The 19,100-nt window shown below is 46.5% G+C and overlaps 1 protein-coding gene across 2 annotated transcripts in view; it reads right to left on the reverse strand.

The window, feature by feature from the left end:
• The window catches only part of CACNA1E (calcium voltage-gated channel subunit alpha1 E), a 345,168-nt gene that overhangs the window by 83,244 nt on the left and 242,824 nt on the right, over positions 1-19,100 (reverse strand). For both annotated transcript variants that reach the window (XM_072945997.1, XM_072945998.1), the window contains one exon: positions 3,104-3,219. In XM_072945997.1, the coding sequence (XP_072802098.1) occupies positions 3,104-3,219 (116 nt within the window). The remainder of the gene's footprint in view (positions 1-3,103; positions 3,220-19,100) is intronic.

Below are 19,100 nucleotides of genomic sequence, written 5' to 3' on the forward strand. Positions count from 1 at the left end.
GAGTGGAAGGACGGGGTGGCATGGGAACAGTGTTATCTGGGTGTTGGTGTTTGGGAAGCAACCCCTCTGTCCCTTGGCCTCCCCGGGAGCGGCCCTGCTCTCCACAGAGGTGTCATCACTGCAGGAGACTAGTTTTCGCTAAGACTTGTTAGAATACGTCTCACTAACATCCTTCCAAACTTACCAACAAAATAGCCCTTCTGTCCCACGTCTGGTGAGATTCTGAGCCCCCTCCTGGAAGGGGTGTGGGTGAGTTTTGCTCCCCACCCCGTCTCAGCCGTAGGCGAGTGAGCTGGCGGTCTCAGCCATCATCCCCTAAGATCCCAGCTGCGGGGGAAAAGCTCGCAGCCGGCCCTACTAAGCAGCGGTTTAATTTAAGCACTTGTAGCAAGTAAAAGGACAAACATAAGAGGGCAAAGTCATCACCATAATTCCACCTGCCTATAAAGCTGAGAGTATATAATGTATTTTGCAGGGAGGGGAACATTCTGAGGCTCGGAGGGGACCATGTGGGATGGCCTTCATACCAAGTCATAACGTTCAGCTTTCTTTTGTAAGCACAGCCTTCTGGCAATACTAAGCTACCAGGTTACGTGTTACTGGTGGAATGCTGCTCTATGCGGACACAGAGGGTTTCAAAGTCGTTGACAGCACCTGCTGTTTGGAGAGCATCCTTTTACAGTCAGGTGCTTGTTAAACTACCTCACAGCCGCCAGAATGACCGCAGTCGGAGGGTCTTTTTCACTCTGTGCAGGGCCTGGGCTTCAAGGTGAGCAGATCGGAGGACCCCCAAGGCGGAGGGAGGGTGTGCGGTGCTGCTGAGTACCTCTGGGATGCGCTCGTGGGCTCTGGATGTGCTGAAACCGCCTCCCCCTCCCCCAATGCCTTTTGCCAAGTTCGCTTTCGAACTTGAGAGCGTCTTTCCAGGGAAATGTAACCCATATGTCTCTGATTCACTCATGCTCCGTTTGTAAAGGGAAGGGCCAGGAAGCACAATTTGACGTCGCAATGCGTCTTTTTTCTTAGAAGGAGAAGAGAGCTGGCTTTGCCAACTGGAAGAAAGTAGAGCCTTGGAATCCTGTGTGTATTTGAGAAGCAGAGCCACCCAGGGCAGCATCCTGTACTGCCTGACCCTGAGGTAAGGGCAGGGAGGGTTCTCTGGGCTCGGCCACCAGCCCGCTCCTTGAGGTGGGCTGTCAGATGGCTCCGCTGCCCAGGACGCCAAGGACAGTTGGGAACTTCACGCTGCCTGCCCGGCCTGGAGGCAAATCTGCCGAGTCACCTTCCTGGGAGGAGGCAGGGGAGGTCCATGTTCACTTCCACACAAGAGCCTCAGAGCAGCAAGGGTCAAATTCAAGTGCGGTCCCCACTCCCATGGCTCTTGCTTCTATAGAAGCAGCAAAGAAATGCAGACAGTCCCAAATGAGGGCTTGTTTCTATCTGCCTTTTATCTGGCTTCGACATGCACTTTCCATCACACGCTCCCTCACCCCTGATAGACAATCAAAAGTTGACTCAGGAGCACACAGAGCTTTTTGTGTGTTGTGTGGTTGGAATCAGAATCACAGCGTCATTCCTAAGCTTAGAGAAGAATAAGGTTCAAGCCACTAAGTATCAAATCATATTCCAGATTTTCCCTGCAAGACCTCTTTGTGCTCTTTCTACCAGGAATAGAGAAAAGATGCTGACTGTCATGTGCATTTTTTTTATTAAAAAAAATTTACTCTTTGCTCAGGGAGAAAATGAAGATATACAGCGCTAATGCAATGTAATCTTTAAAATAATAAGGAAATCAGATGCATCCTTTACACTGACAGATATGGGTGGTCAATGCCCCTCCTAGGCAGCAGAGCCACAGTCAGACTTGAATCTGGTGGTTCTGTGGGTTAATGACAGCTTGATAGATCTGGACCAATCCTTGGGGCTGGTCAAGAAGTATTCCTGAGACCGAGCCACAGAGCAAGGGGCCGATGACAACTCAGGGAATAGGGAAAACCAGTTGTCACCAGCGTCTACTGGCGCAGTGGGCTCACTGTCGGTCTCCCTGCATCTGCCCTATCTTCCTGCTGCCTGTTCTTAATGCAGCCACCAAGTGCTCCTCCAAAATCTTCAACAGAACACATCCTATCTCTGCTCAAGATCCTCCAGTGGTTCCTGCCTTACTTACAGGAAAGCCCCAAACATTACGACAGCCCATCAAGGTCAGACCGTCAAGGTTAGACCTGACCTGCTGCCTGCTCCTGCCCTGGCTGCACTCATCCTGCCTCCTGCCGCTGCCCCCACCCCCCTCACACCCCTGCTGCTCCTGGAGCCCTCCTGGCCTGCTCCTACTCTCCCTGGGCACTGGGGTCTCCTTCCCCCAGATCTCCCTGCCGCTCACCCCCCATCTCCTTTAAGTCTCTCCTCAAATACGGCTATCCTGACCCTCTATTTAAAACTGCAACTTCCCCTAACCCCCTGGCCCCACCTTGATCTGTTTTCATTGTAGTTATCACCTTATCACATGTGATTCATTATTTTGTTCATGGCTGCCTCCCCCAGCTACAGGGAAATGAGCTCCGCAAGAATCCCAGGCACCTAGAACAGGACCTAGCACAAAGGAAGACCTCAACAGATACTTGCAAGGGGGGAGGGTATAGCTCACTGGTAAAGCACGTGCTTGGCATGCACGAGGTCCTGGGTTCAATCTCCACCACCTCCATTAAAAAAAAATAAAAATTTAATAACTACCCCCAAAATTAAAAATCAGTAATAAATAACTATTTGCAGACTGAACGGACTGCTAGTGTCAGCAGCAACAGCAGCCGTGTAAAAGGGCATCACCCCTAGCTTGGCCCCAGCACGGGGCCACGGCACCTTTCACTCAGTCCGCCTTGCTAAAATGCCTGCTTCGCGAAAGGGGTGCTGTGGAAGAACAGGGCAGACTCCAGAGGGAGGAAACAGGACCAGCAGGGGACTCGGGAAGTGAGCGAGTTATCGAGAGCTTCTTTCTGCTCTGGTCGAGGCTGCCCTTGGAATGGAAGCACTGGGAGTGAGAAGCAGGGAGGAGGGGGTGGCCCTGAAGCCTGTGCCCCCAGCCCATCGCCAGCCGCTCGGGTCTTACCGGCTTTGTCTATCCAGGCGCGGTACCCGTTCAGCTCGCGCTCAATCTGTTGCTGGCGCCGCAGTTTCATGAAAGCTCTCCGGTTCTCCACTCTCTCTCTCTCTTTGGCAAATTCCCTGCGGACAAGGCAGAGAAGATGCACCGGGTTTGGGCAGTGCCATGACTACAAGGAAGGGTGAAGCAAGCAGGAGTGAGAGAGTGGCTGAGTCAGCACTGTGTTCACCCCGTCTCCCCGCCTTTGCCCCAGGCTGCAACTAGGATCTCCTTGAAATGCCGCACAGAAACTCACTTTGCTCAGCCACATGCAGGAAGCCTTCCCGGACTAGTGTCACTCCACTCAGCACTAACTCCTTCTGTTTGCTCTATTTTGAAAGGTACTTTCATAGTCACCTGACCAGCTAGGTTCCAAAATGCTACGTGAGGTCCCTCCAGCTACAACAGAAACCCTTAACCCTCTGAGGGGCCCAGCTACCGTTTATGCTTTTAATAACAACAGAGACTAATGTATGTTGACCGACGATGAAGTGCCAGCCCTACAGGAAGCTGTTCATACCCATCAGCTCACTTCATCCTCACAGTCACCCTGTGAAGCAAGCACTATTAAAATTCCTACTGAACAAACGGGAAACCAAGGCTTAGAGGAGGCAGGTCACTTGCTGGGATCTGAACTCCAGTGGTGCTTGCTCTGCGGTCCTGTACCCTGTGGTGCCCAGTCCGGGCTGCCCCCGAAGACCAATGACAACAATGCCCTGAAGGGCTGAAACGCTGTTTGAAGATGGCCGATTGAGGTCAAATAAGAAAGGAAAGGACATAGGAAGGGCAAGGGGCTCCAGGAGCAAGACAATGGGATGATGGGGTGGGGCGGGCTGGAGGGGATAAGGAGATAGAGGGGAAAAAGCTGGCATGAGGGTCAGGGATCGGACAGAGTCCACTAATGGGCAGAGGGGATCAGAGCCACTCTGTGGCACAAGACAATGAAAAAAAAAAAAGGAAACTAAAACCCCATAAGAGAAAGAGAGAGAAGAGGTATGAGGGTTCCCTGGCAAAGATGATTGAATGAATTAGAAATGGGGATCAAGAAACATTCGTTTGCTAATAGGCCCCTCTAGACACCACCTGCACGCCAATGCCCTTCTCATCCCCCGACACGCACCCAGCTAGAGCACCCCTTGCTAGGGCAGAGCCCCCGGCCGTGGCTCACGCACCTCCTGCTGCCCCCGAAGCTGTTCTGCTTATTCCAGGTGCTCCCGTCATTAAAGGCTAAAGACAAGAGAGTCCAGCACCCGCTGGGGGTCCTGCCAGCTACTCCCCATGTCCAGGGAGGAGGAAACGAGTCAGTCCCCTTCCAGTGCAGGGGAAAGAGAGGGGTCAGTCTGCCACATCACGGGAGACACCGGTTTGTGCCTCATCTGGCCCCTCCTGCCAAGAGAGAGACGGACTCCTGGGGCACAGATACCTGACAGTGGTCACAATCGGGCTAAGTGTGTGGGGACAGGTACAGTGGAAGGAGAGATGGAGAGTCAGCCAGGAGCAGTGAGAGTCAGGGTAATAGAGTTTAAGCCCTGAGCACCTCCTTTTTTCACCTGCTCTTCTGGATTTCAGCAATTAGGAAGTAACAAGAGCCCACCTGGCTCATGGCGACACCACCTACCAAAGTTCTTAGCGTTGGTTCTTTGTCTTCTTTCCATCCTCCCTGTCCGACTAGCACCACTGTTCTGTTGGCTGTTTCGGAAAGAGCACTTGGACCCACCCTCCCTCTTCACCCTTACTGCCTTGGTCCATGGCCTCATCCTTTCTGCCTGGACTCCTGCCAGAGCACCCTCCTGGTCTCTCCACCACCTGTCTCTCCTCCCTTCATTTCATCCATTCCACAGCTAATCAGAGTTATCTTTTTAAAATATGCACTGAATCCTACCACTTCCAAACCTAAAATAACCACTATAGTGAGTGACCTCTGTGGACCGCTTTCTAATTGCCAAGCACCCTCACACATTTTGAGCATTTAATCTTTACCACCACTCTGAGAAGAAGGTTAGAACAGGTATTTTCAACCGCAGTTTCAAAGTGAAACAACTTGCTTCAGTAAGAGACGGAGGGAGGTCTGGAACTCAGGCCTGTCTGCTCTAAAGGCCCCAGTTTCCCATGCCCGACCTATGCACCCAGCCCGGTGGCAGATTTGTATGCCGCTTTCTTTATCATTTTGTCTTTCCACTACATTCGGGGGGAATCCGGGAGGGTTCAGCAAGAGGCAATATTTTGAGCAAGACCTTGAAAAAAGACAATTTTAAGCAGGCTCCAAGCAGTAGGGTGAGCAGTAGGACTAACATTTCCATTTTCCAGCTCAAAAAACTGAATCTAAAGGGCATTTTATGGTCTTTTGAGAGGACAAGTGGCCCATGACACAGAGCCACTAAGAGGAACCATGACCCTCAGATCTTCTCCATTCCATCTTCTATTCTATGCCCCCCTCCTCCAGGAGCTGTTAAACACGTCACATGGCCTTCAACGTCCTTCATGGTTGGATCCGAAGCTTTCCGTCAAACCTCACCTCCCATCATTTCCATCTACCCGCCACCTCACCGCGGCCGGGCTGCAGCCCCAGCACACGTCCCACGATGCCTGAAAAAGCAGCATGGCCTCTCAGGGCTTAGCTCCCACTGCTTCTCTGCCCAGAATCCCTTCTTATCTGCCCGTGTGTGTTAGAATCCTTCTTCAAGGCCAGGCTGAACTGTCACCTCTAATGTTTAGCTTTCTCTTCCCCTTCTTCTTCGTCTCCAGTCTTCTGACCTCATTCTACCTTCCCTCTCTCTCTTGCCAGCGCCTCTGACAGCCAGACCTCTATGGTGGCGAGTTGTACATGTGAGTGTCTGTCCCCCCGTGTGAGCTTTTGGTGAAAACATTCTGTGCCTTCTTCAACTTCTCATCCTCCAGGACTAGACTAGACCTGGCACACAGTATTTGTTCAATGGGGTTTCTTCTCCCCAAATTAAAAATAACTGGGCTGACTTGACGACCACACTAATAGCTCTGCGCAAAGGCTTAAATGAAGGGGTGCCCCCATCTCTGCACTGACCCAAAAGGATCCAGGTGAGTTAGCAGGAACGCAGCCGTTGCTAGGTAACCCCTGAATGCTGCTGCCACCGTTTTCTCTTTGTTTGGGTCCCTTAAAGTCTCTGTAGAAGAAGTCTATGAAGTATGCATTGGGAAACCTCTATCTGACCCCTAGAATGACCACATGGCTTGACTTCCGGTGGGAGAGGCCAAGAAATCCCAGTCTAACCTCCCTGTGTATCTGGAATTTTCCAGGCTCCAGTCTCACCAGCTGGCTTCCCTACTCTCCTCTGCCATCGCAGGCCCCCGTTTCCTCCCACCCTCCCACCTGGCATCCTAGCTGGGGCTCCGAGGCCCGGAGCCCAACAAATCTGGCTTGGTCTTTTTAAGAAGCCTCTTGGCTAAAAGAAGTAAGGAAAAAAGTGTGCACCAATGGGGACACTTCCCAAGCAGCTTCTGCACATCAGTGGGGGAGGAAGAGCTGCATTGTGTTTATCAAGCTGCCTTTTCTGTTTCGTTTTGTTTTTCCACTGGGAGCCAGGGACAGAAAGTCTGGTACCAGTGTCTTTCATGGTATTTTGTACCCCATCCCTTGCTGTCCCAGTGTTTGTGCCCATGGCTCTGACTAGTCTGCAGGCTCCGTGAGGCCAAGTAGAGGTTGCATTGTACGTATCACAGTCCAACAAGGACCCAGGAAGTTTAATCCCCAGCCTTGTAACATGGCAGATTCCACAGAGGATAAAATATTAAGAACAGCTAATATTCACAAATCACATCTGTAAAATTTTTAGTTTATAAATCACTTTCACGTTAAGTTATCTCATTTATATTTGCAAAAAAAAAAAAAAAAAAGCTGGGAGATTCAGAAAGCTTACTTGCTCAAGACGACCAAATTAGCATGAGGCAGAGCCAGAATTCAAACTCATGTCTTCTGATTCCAGATTCAAGGCTGTTTCTACAAGGCCTCAGCTGTCTTCCAAGCTATCTAGCAGTCAACATTTAAAATAAAATCTACAAAAGGCATTTATTTTCCAGCCAAAGGTTGAGGAAAATAATGATATAAAAACAGAGTTCGGGTTTTTTTCCTAAAAGGACCATCTTTTTAACTGAGAGAACAGCATAAAACTCCACTGCTCTGTGTCGGGTTGATAAGGACCCAGGATAAAATTCGTAGCATGAGTCAGACTAGTGATGTGCTGCTTGATTTTGTGTCTGTACCATAGTCACCATTTATTTATATGCACATCGCATTCCAGAGAACACATGGCTAAATAGGATTTAGCTCCATTACCTGCCAAAAACAAGTGACTATTCTAACCTCAGATTCAACATGCCTACTAGTCTTATGAATATAGACGTGGCCAGACCTAGGTAAGGGAAGTGCGTTCCTCCCACTGGTCTCTCTCCTCCCTGAGGACAAGAGCACTCTCTCCTCTTCACAGAGGATCATCCTGGGGTTATTCACACGATGACACTTTTGCAAAAATAAAGTATATGGTCATTATCTTATGGTAACCATTATCCAGGTGACTGGGTATCCAGTAGTTACCCAGATGACCATTGCCAAACTTCTTATTGAAAGGTGCCTCAAAGAGTGATTCTATGAATATCTCAATCTAACCAGTTTCTTTGGCTCGAGCAATAGGAAGTTTAAAAGGAGAAAATCTGGCTTACATCAGAAGAGTGTTCATGTCCTCTAAGGCCACTTGGCATCAGCCTGAGGCTTAGGGTAAGAGGATGGGTAATCAGCTCCTTTTCATTTGCTCCATCCAGCGTCTCCACACCTGTAGATGTAATGGGACTCAAGCTGGGATGTGTCTAGACTTCAGAATTCTAAACCAGGAAAGTAAAACTAAATCCCCATGTGATGCAACATAAATACTACCAAGTCTGTTCTCAGAGCTAGGCACCCACCTAACCAATAAAATGGGCACGGAGCCTTTTGCCTCAGTTTCCTCTTCAGTCAACACTGACATTAGAAGGACACAAAAACGCCTGCTATAACCAGAGGCAGGAATAAATGTTTTAGTCTTGGAGTCCTGACAGATTCTTACAAGAGATTGTAAAATGAAGAATCCAATGAAATGGCAACCTAGGGAAAGGAAGAAAACATCTGCAAGTCACATTCTGAGAAGGGGTTAATATCATAAATGTATAAAGAACTCACGCAACTCAATAGCAAAAAAAAAAAAAACTAAACTAAACTAAAACATGGGCAGAGGAACTAAATAGATTATTTTTTCCAAAGAAGACATGCAAATGATCAACCGCTATATGAAAAGGTGCTCAACATCACTAATCATCAGGGAAATACAAATCAAAGTCACAATGAGTTATCACTTCACACGTGTTAGAACAGCTGTCATCAAAACCACAAGAGATAACAAGTGCTGACGAGGATGTGGAGGACAGGGAACCTTCGTGCACTGCTGGCAGGAATGTAAATGGGTGCAGCCGCTATAGACAACAGTATGATGGTTCCTCAAAAAAATAAAAATAAAAATAGAATTACCATATGGTCTAGCAATTTCACTTCTGGGTCTATAATCAAAAGAATTAAAAGTACTATCTTGAAGAGATTCTGCACCTGCATGTTCATCGCAGCATTATTTACAATAGCCAAGACATGGAAACAACCTAAGTATCCATCAATAGATGAACAAGTAAAGAAAATATGGTATGTGTGTGTGTGTGTGTGTGTGTGTGTATGTGTGTATAAAATGAAATATTATTCATCCATAATAAAGAAGGAAATCCTGCCATTTGGGACAATATAGATGGACCTTGAAGGCATTATGCTAAGTAAAATATGTCAGACAGACAAAGCCAAGTACTGTATGATCTCACCTATATGGGGAAGCTTAAAAAAAAAACCTGAACTCATAGAAACAGAGAACAGTTTGGTGGTTGCTGGTGGTAGGAGGTAAGGGCTAGGGGGAAATGGGTGAAGGTAGTCAATAGGTAAATATTACAGTTGTAAGATACATAAGTTCTGGAGATGTAATGCCTAGTATGGTGACAACAGTTAACAATACTGTGCTGTAGGTTTTAAAGTTGCTAAGAGTAAATCTTAAAAGTTCTCATCTCAAGAAAAAAACATGTAACTATGTGAGGGAGGTAATGGATGTTAACTAAACCTATTGTGATCATTTCACAATATACAAAAATATTGAACCATGATGGTATACATCTTAAACGAATATGATATCATATGTCAATTATATCTCAATAAAACTGGGCAGGAAATCCACTGCATTTCATTCTGATACTTCTTACCCAACTCTGTGTGCCCAACTCTGTTATCTATAATTTTTGGCTGCCTTTTTACTTTTCTGGGTGGACAACTTGCAATTCTCCTCATGAAACAGCTCTCACACAGATGGAAGGAAGATGACTTAGAGGTGAGCATGGGTGAGACACTATTTCTGGTCATCTCATATGTACGCAAAGTTTGGGTTCTAAATTCCAGTTACAAGAACTTAAGGAGTCTCATCTTACACCACACGGTTAAGCACAATTTTCTTCTTACGTCCGAGTTAGTTAATTTACATTTGTGACTGCTTTTGTTTTTTAGCAGTTTACATGAGAGGCATAATTAGTAAAAAATCAACTATTCATACATAGCCCATTCTACAGTCTTCACAATTAGGTCAGGTGGAAGGAGGATATAGATAAACTCAGACAAGGTGTTAACACCCAAAGCATTTATCATGTGCGACTCGGGGTGGGGGGGAAGCAGAGCTGTATTTCAAGTCATAATTAGGTTAATATTAAAATTGATTTACATTTTATGAACTTCTGGACCCATAAAGGAGCCACTGCCACAGATAATTCACAAAGCAGCTAAACTGTATACTGATAAATGAAAGTGACTGGTTTTAGTCCAAAGGGTGCTAGAAGGGGTTTTGGCCATTCACTGTGCTAGAATCTATCATGAAGCAAGTAACTGCCAGGACTAGGAGTGAGGTTCACTGAAGCTGTGCTCCAGTCTGAAATTCCTGTCTGTGTTGTGCTACCTCGGCGTCACCGGGCACCTGGACAGGTGTCTCCATATTTATCTAGGAGGGAAGATATTCTGGCAGGTCTGCTGTGACAAGAAACACTCTGCTGGAGGACGACGTGGATCCCAGTTTTGGCTTCTAGTTCCAGACCTGTTTTCCTGGTTCAGTCCCCACTGGGAGCTCTGTTTACTGATGCGGAGGCCCTCGCTGCTGTCATGGCAACCAAAAGGAAGACAAAGCCCATCAGGATGCGCTGGCCCATGTGACTCAAAGATCTGTTTACCCACACTCCTGTACACAGTTGCACGCTTCATCACACACACACTGGCACGAATACACACATGCTCGCACAGGCACGCAGAAGCATATGCAGGCAGACTCTGCCAAGCACATAAATGGCCACACGGTCATGTTCTTATTAAGCCCGTATATGCGAAGTGCTTCACTGTCCCCAACGGAACCCCGCCAGTCTTCCTGTAAGATGTTTGCTTTAGGAAGGAGGAATTTGAGTTAGACATCAAAATAACAAAAACAAAAACAAAAACAAAAAAACAACTCTGGCTCTAGCTGCTCTGAAACTAACAAAGAACTGGGGGAAGTCAAATAGGCAATTGTGTGTTGGCACTGTTTTAATTTCAGTTTCACTGTAAAATGGCATGGGCGGGGGTGGGTGGGCAAAAAACAGTTTTTCAGTGTGCTAAGGAGCCAAGGGAGCCTTTTCTCCCATTTTTCAAAAGAGCAAACACAGCCCAGAGAAGGTAAACACCTTACTGAAGGTCACACAGTTCAGCTGTGTTACCGTTATTTACACCTTATCACTTGATTTGTTCCAAAAAGGATTTAAGGAGACTTAGGTTGTCAATAAATACAGGCCAAAACAGCAGCCAGTCCTCTAAATGCCATCCAGGGTTGACTTCAATAAGCAGAATGGATGGGCAGCCAGGAGGGTGTGAGGATGCACTGACTCAGGCCCCGCGTCGCAGGATGTCATTTCTCCTTAGAGACAAGGGGCTTTGGAAGGGCTCCTCTGAGGACCAGAAGTCCTTCCCTAAAGCAGTGAAGGCAAATAAAAGGCCTCAGGCAGGGTTCTGCACCCTACCCCGACTCCTCCACCCCACCCACAGCAAAGAAAGGCCAGGGTCTCACCCACCTGACAAATCACTTCCCCATGTCTCACCCTTTCTATGCAAGGAAACCCAGGCACAGAGGTCAGAGGGCCTGTGGTGGGAATATCACTAAGATCTAAGATCCCCAAGGCCGTTCCTGAAATTTGCACAGTCTTTTTTTTTCTTGTTCTTGACACTGAGATCTCGTTTATTTATTTGTTTGAGTAGATGCAGGGGAAGACCTGGCAATTAACATAAAGGAGATAATGAAGGAGCTGGAGTGTGTTTCCAGTTTTGCTTTTTAACCTTGAAGTTGGTATAATCCAGGCTGTTAGAGCGAGATGATTAAAAGCTCTGAAATATGACCAAACGCGGTTTGAATCACGGCTCCATCAGGCTGGGGTCTGGGGCACGGTCTTAACCTCTTCGAGTCTCAGTTTCCTCATTTGAAAAATAAGAATAAACACTGTGCCTCTCTCAAGACATTGTGAGGATTAAACGAAATGATGGATAGAAAGTGCAAAGTACGGTATCGAGCACAGAGTGGGTGTTCCAAGTGCCTATTGTAAGTGTTGCTGACACTCAAGAATGTATCAAAATATACACAACCTACTATCAAGACTCTGTCTGTCTGTCTATCTGTCTATCTATCTATTCATCTACCTATCTACCTATCTATCTATCTACTCATTCTGCTTCCAAAATACAGTATACTGAGTGCCTACTGTGTGGCTGGCATTGTTTTAGCATATGCAGATACAGCAGCAAACATCAAAGCAAAAACCCTCGGCCACGTGGAGCTTACATTCCAGTGGAGAAGACAGACAATAAACAAAGACAGTTAGGTGCAATCTAAAGTATGTCATATACTGACAAGTGCGGAGGGGAAGACGAAGCATAGAAGAGGAATGGTAAGTATGGAGAGAGGGTCTGGGATGTGGGGCAGAGAGGCCAGGAAAGGCCTCGTTGACAAGCCTTGAGAACTGACAGAAGAGGTGTGAGGGAGTGAGCCACACAGGTTATCTGAGGAAGAACATTCCATAAGAGGCGACACCCGGGGCAAAGCTAAGGGGCAGGAACATGCTGGAGGAGTTTTCGAAAAATACAAAGAAGCCAATACGGCCCGAATGGGAGTGGACTGAATAGATGAAAAAACAAATGAGATGAGGTCAGAGTAGGTGACGGTCCAAGTGGAGGTGGGGGCTAGACCGTTTAGACCACGGGCAATGACGTAACTTTTACTTGATGTGACCTAGAAACCATGGAGTGGGGATTATATCAGAGGAGTCACAAGACCTGCTTTAAGTTTTCAAAGAATGCCTCTGACTTCTCTGTTGAGAAGACTGACGACAAGGGCCAAGGGCTGAAGCAGGGAGACTTCCCAGGTTATTTCCAGATCATGGCTGCCTTGGCCAGAGTGGCCGGAGTCGGGATACTGAGAAACGCCAGGATTCTGGATATATTGCAAGGGAGAGCAAGAGACTTGCTGACACCTTGAATGTGGTCCAGTTCAAGAGAGACATGAGGCAAAGATGACTGACCACCCCCTCCCCTACTCCCCTGCCAACCACAAGGTTTTTTAGCTGCCAGAGATGGAAAAGATACTGGGGAGAGTAGCTTCTGGGAGGAAGCTCAGGTGTTCAGCTGTGTGTTCAGTCAGCCGGATATCCGACACATTTATATTAAAGATCATTGGACCCAATAGCACCAATTCTCTGTTACCCACACGAGATGAGCCAGTTGCTTCAAGGATTATCTGCTCTGAATGAAACATTGAACCTAGACTGTCCCCACACCCTGCTTCCTCGTCCCCTGCCAGCAGGGGCTAGAAAGACATCAACTGACTTTTCAGCAAGTATAATCAAAAAATTAGTGCTGCTGCTGCTGCAAATACAATTCAAAATAAAACCCAAACCCCCTGCAAATATTCTTGAATGTTGGCCTCTTTCACTCCAAAGAGCTTTATCATTTCCTTCTGTCAGCAGAGATGATCACGGAAGAGCGGGTACCATGAACACTGGGGAAAGTGTGGAGTTCTCACCAGCTTGTCCGTACCACCTTCTAGGAAGGGAACTCAGGGACCTCCACATGCTTGTTCTTATTTTGTAGACTGGAAAAATAAAGGCCTGAAGCATCAGTGTGACTCTTGGGAGACGCAGGGTGGGAAGGCGGGATATTCTGGTCTCCCTGCTCTGCTGAACCGCCCACCAGTCTCCAGCACTCCCCTCTGGCACACAGACACCATGGAGGCAGGAACTCAGGGCCTTCTCTCTCTCTGCACATATAACAGTGTGCATTTCAGTCACAATATTTCAGTGGGTTCAGAGCCCTGGGGTATGGGAAGAATAAGCCTGAGGGGGGAGTAAGAGCATTTCATAGTCTCCCTTCTCCCCCCTCTGCACCCCCACGCCCTCTAATTACAGTATGAAAGAGGCATCTTCACAGAGAACAAATGGCTGTGTTCTTTTCAGAGACACTTTCTGCACTCCTCCGAGAAGCTGCCACAAGCGGTCCCTCCCAGTGAGGTTCCCGGGCGCACGAGGAGCGGGTGCCGCTGTGCTCCCGGGCGTGGCTGCGCGTTTACTGCCGGCCTCAGCCCCTGCACAACGGACACCGTGTGGGCACGTGGGTCCTGTGCTTTGAATTTCCCAGAAGCCTCGGTTCCACCTTCCCCAGATCTTTTCAACAGTAAAGCTTCCACTCAGGGAGGTAAAAGCCTCCTGGTTGAGCAGCCAAAGATTCTTCCCTGTTAAAACAAACCCTTTCTTCTGCTTTGGGAGGGACAAGCAGAAGCAGAGAGAGGGCCCAGGGCGACAGAATGGGACTGGTGATGGGTGGGGAGGGGCACAGACACCTGAAGGAAAAGCTGGGACTTGGTGTTGACGGGCACACCCAGCGTGAGCTCACCACACACAGAGGCGGACCTGGCCTCTCCGCAAACTCCTCTCTTACTGGTGTCTTCATTCACACACCCAGTCAGTCACCTCCTCAGGGTACATCAGAAGGCCCCTCAACCCGAGCGCCATTTCTCAGACGGAAAATTAAGGCTTAGAGCAGCAACTGTACTTGCCCGGGTCACACAGTCTGTTCCAGAAGCAGCTGGACCTCAACTATTTCTGTTTCTTGTCACTGCCTACTTGTCGGTGACCCTACGGTCTTATAAACTCTATGAGGGCAGGGACGATGTCGAACTGTCCTCGTTCAGTGTTACGCCCGTGGTCCCAGCACAGACGGGCTGATTCACAGTTCACTTTCATTTACTAAGTAATGGACGCCGGCACACAGTAGGGGCAACCACCGGACCAAGAGCAGGGGTGGATTTTGCAGTAAGAGGCGGGACCGGGCCCAGCAGAATGCGTCAGGCACATACGTGCCCTGTGCCTCAGTCCTGGGTCCTGGATGTGCAGGATCAGTGCGCGGAGGGGGTGGTGCACACATGGACATGTGACTCTAGCTTATCCCTCCAGGAGAAAGAAGCTCCTTCTCTAGGCCTTTTCTGGTCTCTTTTGCTTCTCCTCGACACGATGGAGCATCCCAGCATCCAGGCCGAGGTTTTCTCATCTCTCTGTTCTCCAAGGTGATCCCATACAGGCCCCGGGATCAACATCATCTCTACACTAAAGACTACCAAGTCTAGATCTCCAGCCCCAATGTGCCAATGAGCTGCACATCCATTTATGCAACTACTGATTTATGCATTCTACTTTTGATCAGCAACCTGGATGTCAAACAGGCACCTCACACTTGACAGAGGCCAAAGAGAATTTCTGATTTCTTCCCCAAATTGCTCCTCCTCTAGTCTCTCCCACCTCACCAGAGAACACCACCGAGCCAGGAGTCATTTTCAAGCCCTCCTCTTCTCCCCCTGCAGCCCCGCTTCCATCCGTAAGCAACTCCCAGCAGTCCTCCTGCCTCCTCTCAACCCCACTGCTGCCACCCAGGCCACGCTGCTCTGGTCTCTTGCCCGGATGCTTCCTGCCTTCAGTAGCTTGTAATAACCTCTCTAACTCACTTCTTGTTTCTACCCTTGCCCCAATCCCCCAATTTCCCTCAAAGAAAGAAAAGAAGGAGTGGCTTTTTAAATACAAAACAAGTCATGTTATAAGCTGGCCTCCCACAGCTGTCCTCGAGATCCAGCGTGAGTCTAACCCTTGCCTGTCTCGATCTGCCCTGACCACAGAATCAAAATGAATACTCCCACTACGTGTCACCCTCTACAACAACCCATTTTAGTCACATCAATGACATCTGTTGCTAAAAGATTACTTTGTGCAACTATTTGGGGTTTTGTCTTTCCATAAGAGTGTGAGCTACATGAGGAAAGGGTCTTTTCTACCATGTTCACCACTAAATCCTCAGTGCTCGGAATAGTGCCTGGTACTTAGAAGGAACTCAATAGATAGTTGGTGAATGAATGAATAAAGGTTAACAGAGCATTCAGAATGATACCTTCTTTTCTCTGGAGGTTGAGTTCCCACTATGAGTCATGACCACGGCCGATCCTGTCTCCTGGTACCGTGATAAGCCCCTCTACTATCAAGAAGTAATTGTCAGCCAAGCCAATGTAAAATCAAAATCTGCATCTTTTCGTAGAACATGAAATTTCAAAACCACTCCAAAGCATCATCACGGCAGGAGATTCTTTCGTGTATTCTACTTACATACTTTGCGCTACAGCTGAGACCTCATCCTTCCGCAGTCTCAAGTTGAAGGTTATCATCTTTTATTTAGAAATCTTTCTCAAATTGAGGATATTTACTAGATCACCAACTTCTTCAGCTTGTCTTACAGTTAAGTGGAGTTCTTCATTAAAATGTAATTGATTATTACCTTACCGAAAGCTTCAACATCTATTACAGACAAATGCTACAAAAGCAGGTGATACATAGGCAAAGACGTTCTCCGCCTGACAGACTGGCGTGTGCTGGACATTACTGCGTAGGACTACTGTGGGTTACGCGCTTTCCACTGAGGACTCAGCAATAATACATACACAACTAAGGAGACAAGATGCTGTAAGAGATAACTAAACATGTACTATAGAGAAAAAAAAAAGGAGCTGTATTAAGACTCAGGACACCAAGCTTTGAATCACAGGCTATGGGAAAGTCATTCAACCTCTCTGAGGCTCGATTTCCCAGTAGATGGCACTGAGTTGTCGTGTCGGTGGGCTCACAAGAGCAAAGGCACTGATCATGGTGCTAGCCTGGTGCATCTTACATGTACACAAGTTGAATCTGAAGCGCAAAAGTAGCTTGTTCTCTTCAAGTCCAAAGTACTGTGAGCGGATGGCTCTTATTTTATCACCTTGGGATACTAACTCAAATCAAGTAATTGGGCCAAGAGTATGTTAATAAACATCAACACCAGAAAGGAAGGAACCCCAATGAAATTCAGGAGGAGGAAAGCATAGCTTTTGACCAAGTCTGTGTTATCAAATATTAGTAGATGATTTGGCTACTTCTCCGTCCTAACTGCTCACCTCATAGATCTGTGAAGAATTCTACCACCTTCAGAAGTAACCACTTCTGCACAGGGCTTCTGATGAGAATTTCCTTTAGAGAAGACTTTCCAGAGTTTGGAACAATCAGGGACATGTACATAAACCAATGTATTAGGGAGGGGGGCTGCCAGCTTGGACCATAAGCCCCCACCCCAGCATAGACTTCTAAGAATTTCCAAGCCCTTCCCTTACCAAAGACCATCCTAATGTAGTTACAGTCATCAGCAGATCTGCTCCTCACAGAGAGGCAGTAGTCAAAGTGCGGTCCATGGACCATTGCCCATCTGCACACTGTTACTAGTTCATGGTCAAGATAAATTCAGAAATTAAAATTCCTGAGTAACTTCTACAACAGTCTGATAGAAATTTTTGTCAAGATAAGAATAAAAACTGAAGGCTTGTATTTATGTCTCTGTGTATTTTTTAATCTCATTTTATGGTAATCCATTTTCGTTACAATTGCATTTCACAAAAATATCAATACACACTTGACTGGGAATGTTAAAAAGTGATTTTTCCACTACAGATAGTTGGAGAAGCACTGTCAGGGAGAAAATTTTTCCTTCCTTCCTTCCTTCCTTCCTCCCTTCCTTCCTTCCTTCCTTCCTTCCTTCCTTCTTTCTTTTTCTTTCTCTCTCTCTCTTTTTTTTGCAACTGGAAGATGTGGTATTGAGATCATAATCACAATTACCATTTATTTTGGGTTTATAATGTGCCAGAAAGTCTGCTAAGTGTTTTATAAGCACTATATCATTTAATTTTTACAAAAAAACAGAAAAGACGTGATATCACCTCATTTTGAAAAAGAGGGCAAAGGATGCTTTTAAAAAAACTATTTGAGCTCATAAAATGAAGCCGTGACAGGACGAATATTCTTCTGATCACAGAGAGCTCTAGTGAGGCAAATGAGAAGCCAGGAGACTGGTGTCACTTGATGCCCTTATGAATATATTGGTACCTTTTGCCATATCTTTCTCTTCCTTCTTTTTGTGTGCCCTCCTCCTCTGCTTTTTGTTTTTCTTCTTTTCCATCTTTTTATTTCCTGTCTTCCCTTCTTTCCATCCCCGAGGATGGACTCAACCCAAAGGATAGGGCCTGAAGTCGCAAAAGCCCCTGAACCCTGCTACAGGGTTCTGCCCTACCCTGCTCTGTGCAGTTGAGGGGTTGAAGCCATATGGAGGCATAAAATTCGCATTCTCATCGTGTACAGGGAGTAGTAAATTTACATTGCCCTTTTATTATTAAATGATAGTTAAGAGAAATGGATTCTCATTAAAAGCACCAATTCTCAAGAGCATAAATTATAGCCATATCCTTTTGCAAGTTAAACATGCTCTGCTAATAAACGCTAATCATTTTTCCAGATATCTTGCATCCAAATAGTACAATGAATTCTAAGCTTCAGCTAAAATATTATTTATTTCCAAATCTTCAATCTTACCTGAAAACACAATCTTATCTGAAAACATGATCCATGCATACATGTGGCCACATCCACAGTCATGAGAAGGTGCATGCACACAGTGGGTCTACACAAAAGGACACATGGATAGCCAGAGCCCCACTTACAGGAAAGCTGATACCTTACATGTACGAAGCCAACATTACTTCCAGAGATGAACCTACTGCTTTGCAGTCATGCGTCCTACCTGGGAAAGGAGTAAGTTCTTGCTCTATGTCTGAAGGGGTAACTACACAGGATTTGGCTAAGCAATTCTGCTTAAGTGTGAAACAGTGTAGTTACCTTATTCTGATTCTAGAACTGTACTTCCACCTTATGCTGCTCGGAAAACTGCTGTATTTTACAGATAATCTGAAAAGTCAAATAAGTGACTTCCACTTCTGGCTGAATCATACACTACTGTTCTGCAATATCCTTGACACAAAAAACCCAGATGCTGGATAAATTACAGCACACACAGTAATTAATGCACTCCTCAGCTTACAGGAAAGTAACAGAAACCTCTAAAGTTAAAAAGGTTAAAAAAAGATACCTATTATGTAAATATTGTCCCCAGTCTCATCTTTTGTCAGATTTATTCCTAGATATTAGATTTGTTTTTACTTTCAAAATTCTAAATTCATTTTTAATTCATTTAAGTTGAAACTGATCATCACAAGTATATATAACCCAACTAAATTTTTGTATTTGACCTATACCCTGTGACCTTGCTAAATTCACTTATTAGCCGTAGTAGTTTGTGAGACTCTATTGTCAGATTTTCAAAATATGCAATCATAGTATCTGTGAAAAATGAGTTTTACTTTTTCCTTTCTGATGTGTGCCCTTTATTTCTCTTTCCTGCTTTTATTAAAATAGCTCAGATCTACAGAAC

This window comes from Vicugna pacos, chromosome 21, assembly GCF_048564905.1.
Source record: "Vicugna pacos chromosome 21, VicPac4, whole genome shotgun sequence".
NCBI lineage: Eukaryota > Metazoa > Chordata > Mammalia > Artiodactyla > Camelidae > Vicugna > Vicugna pacos.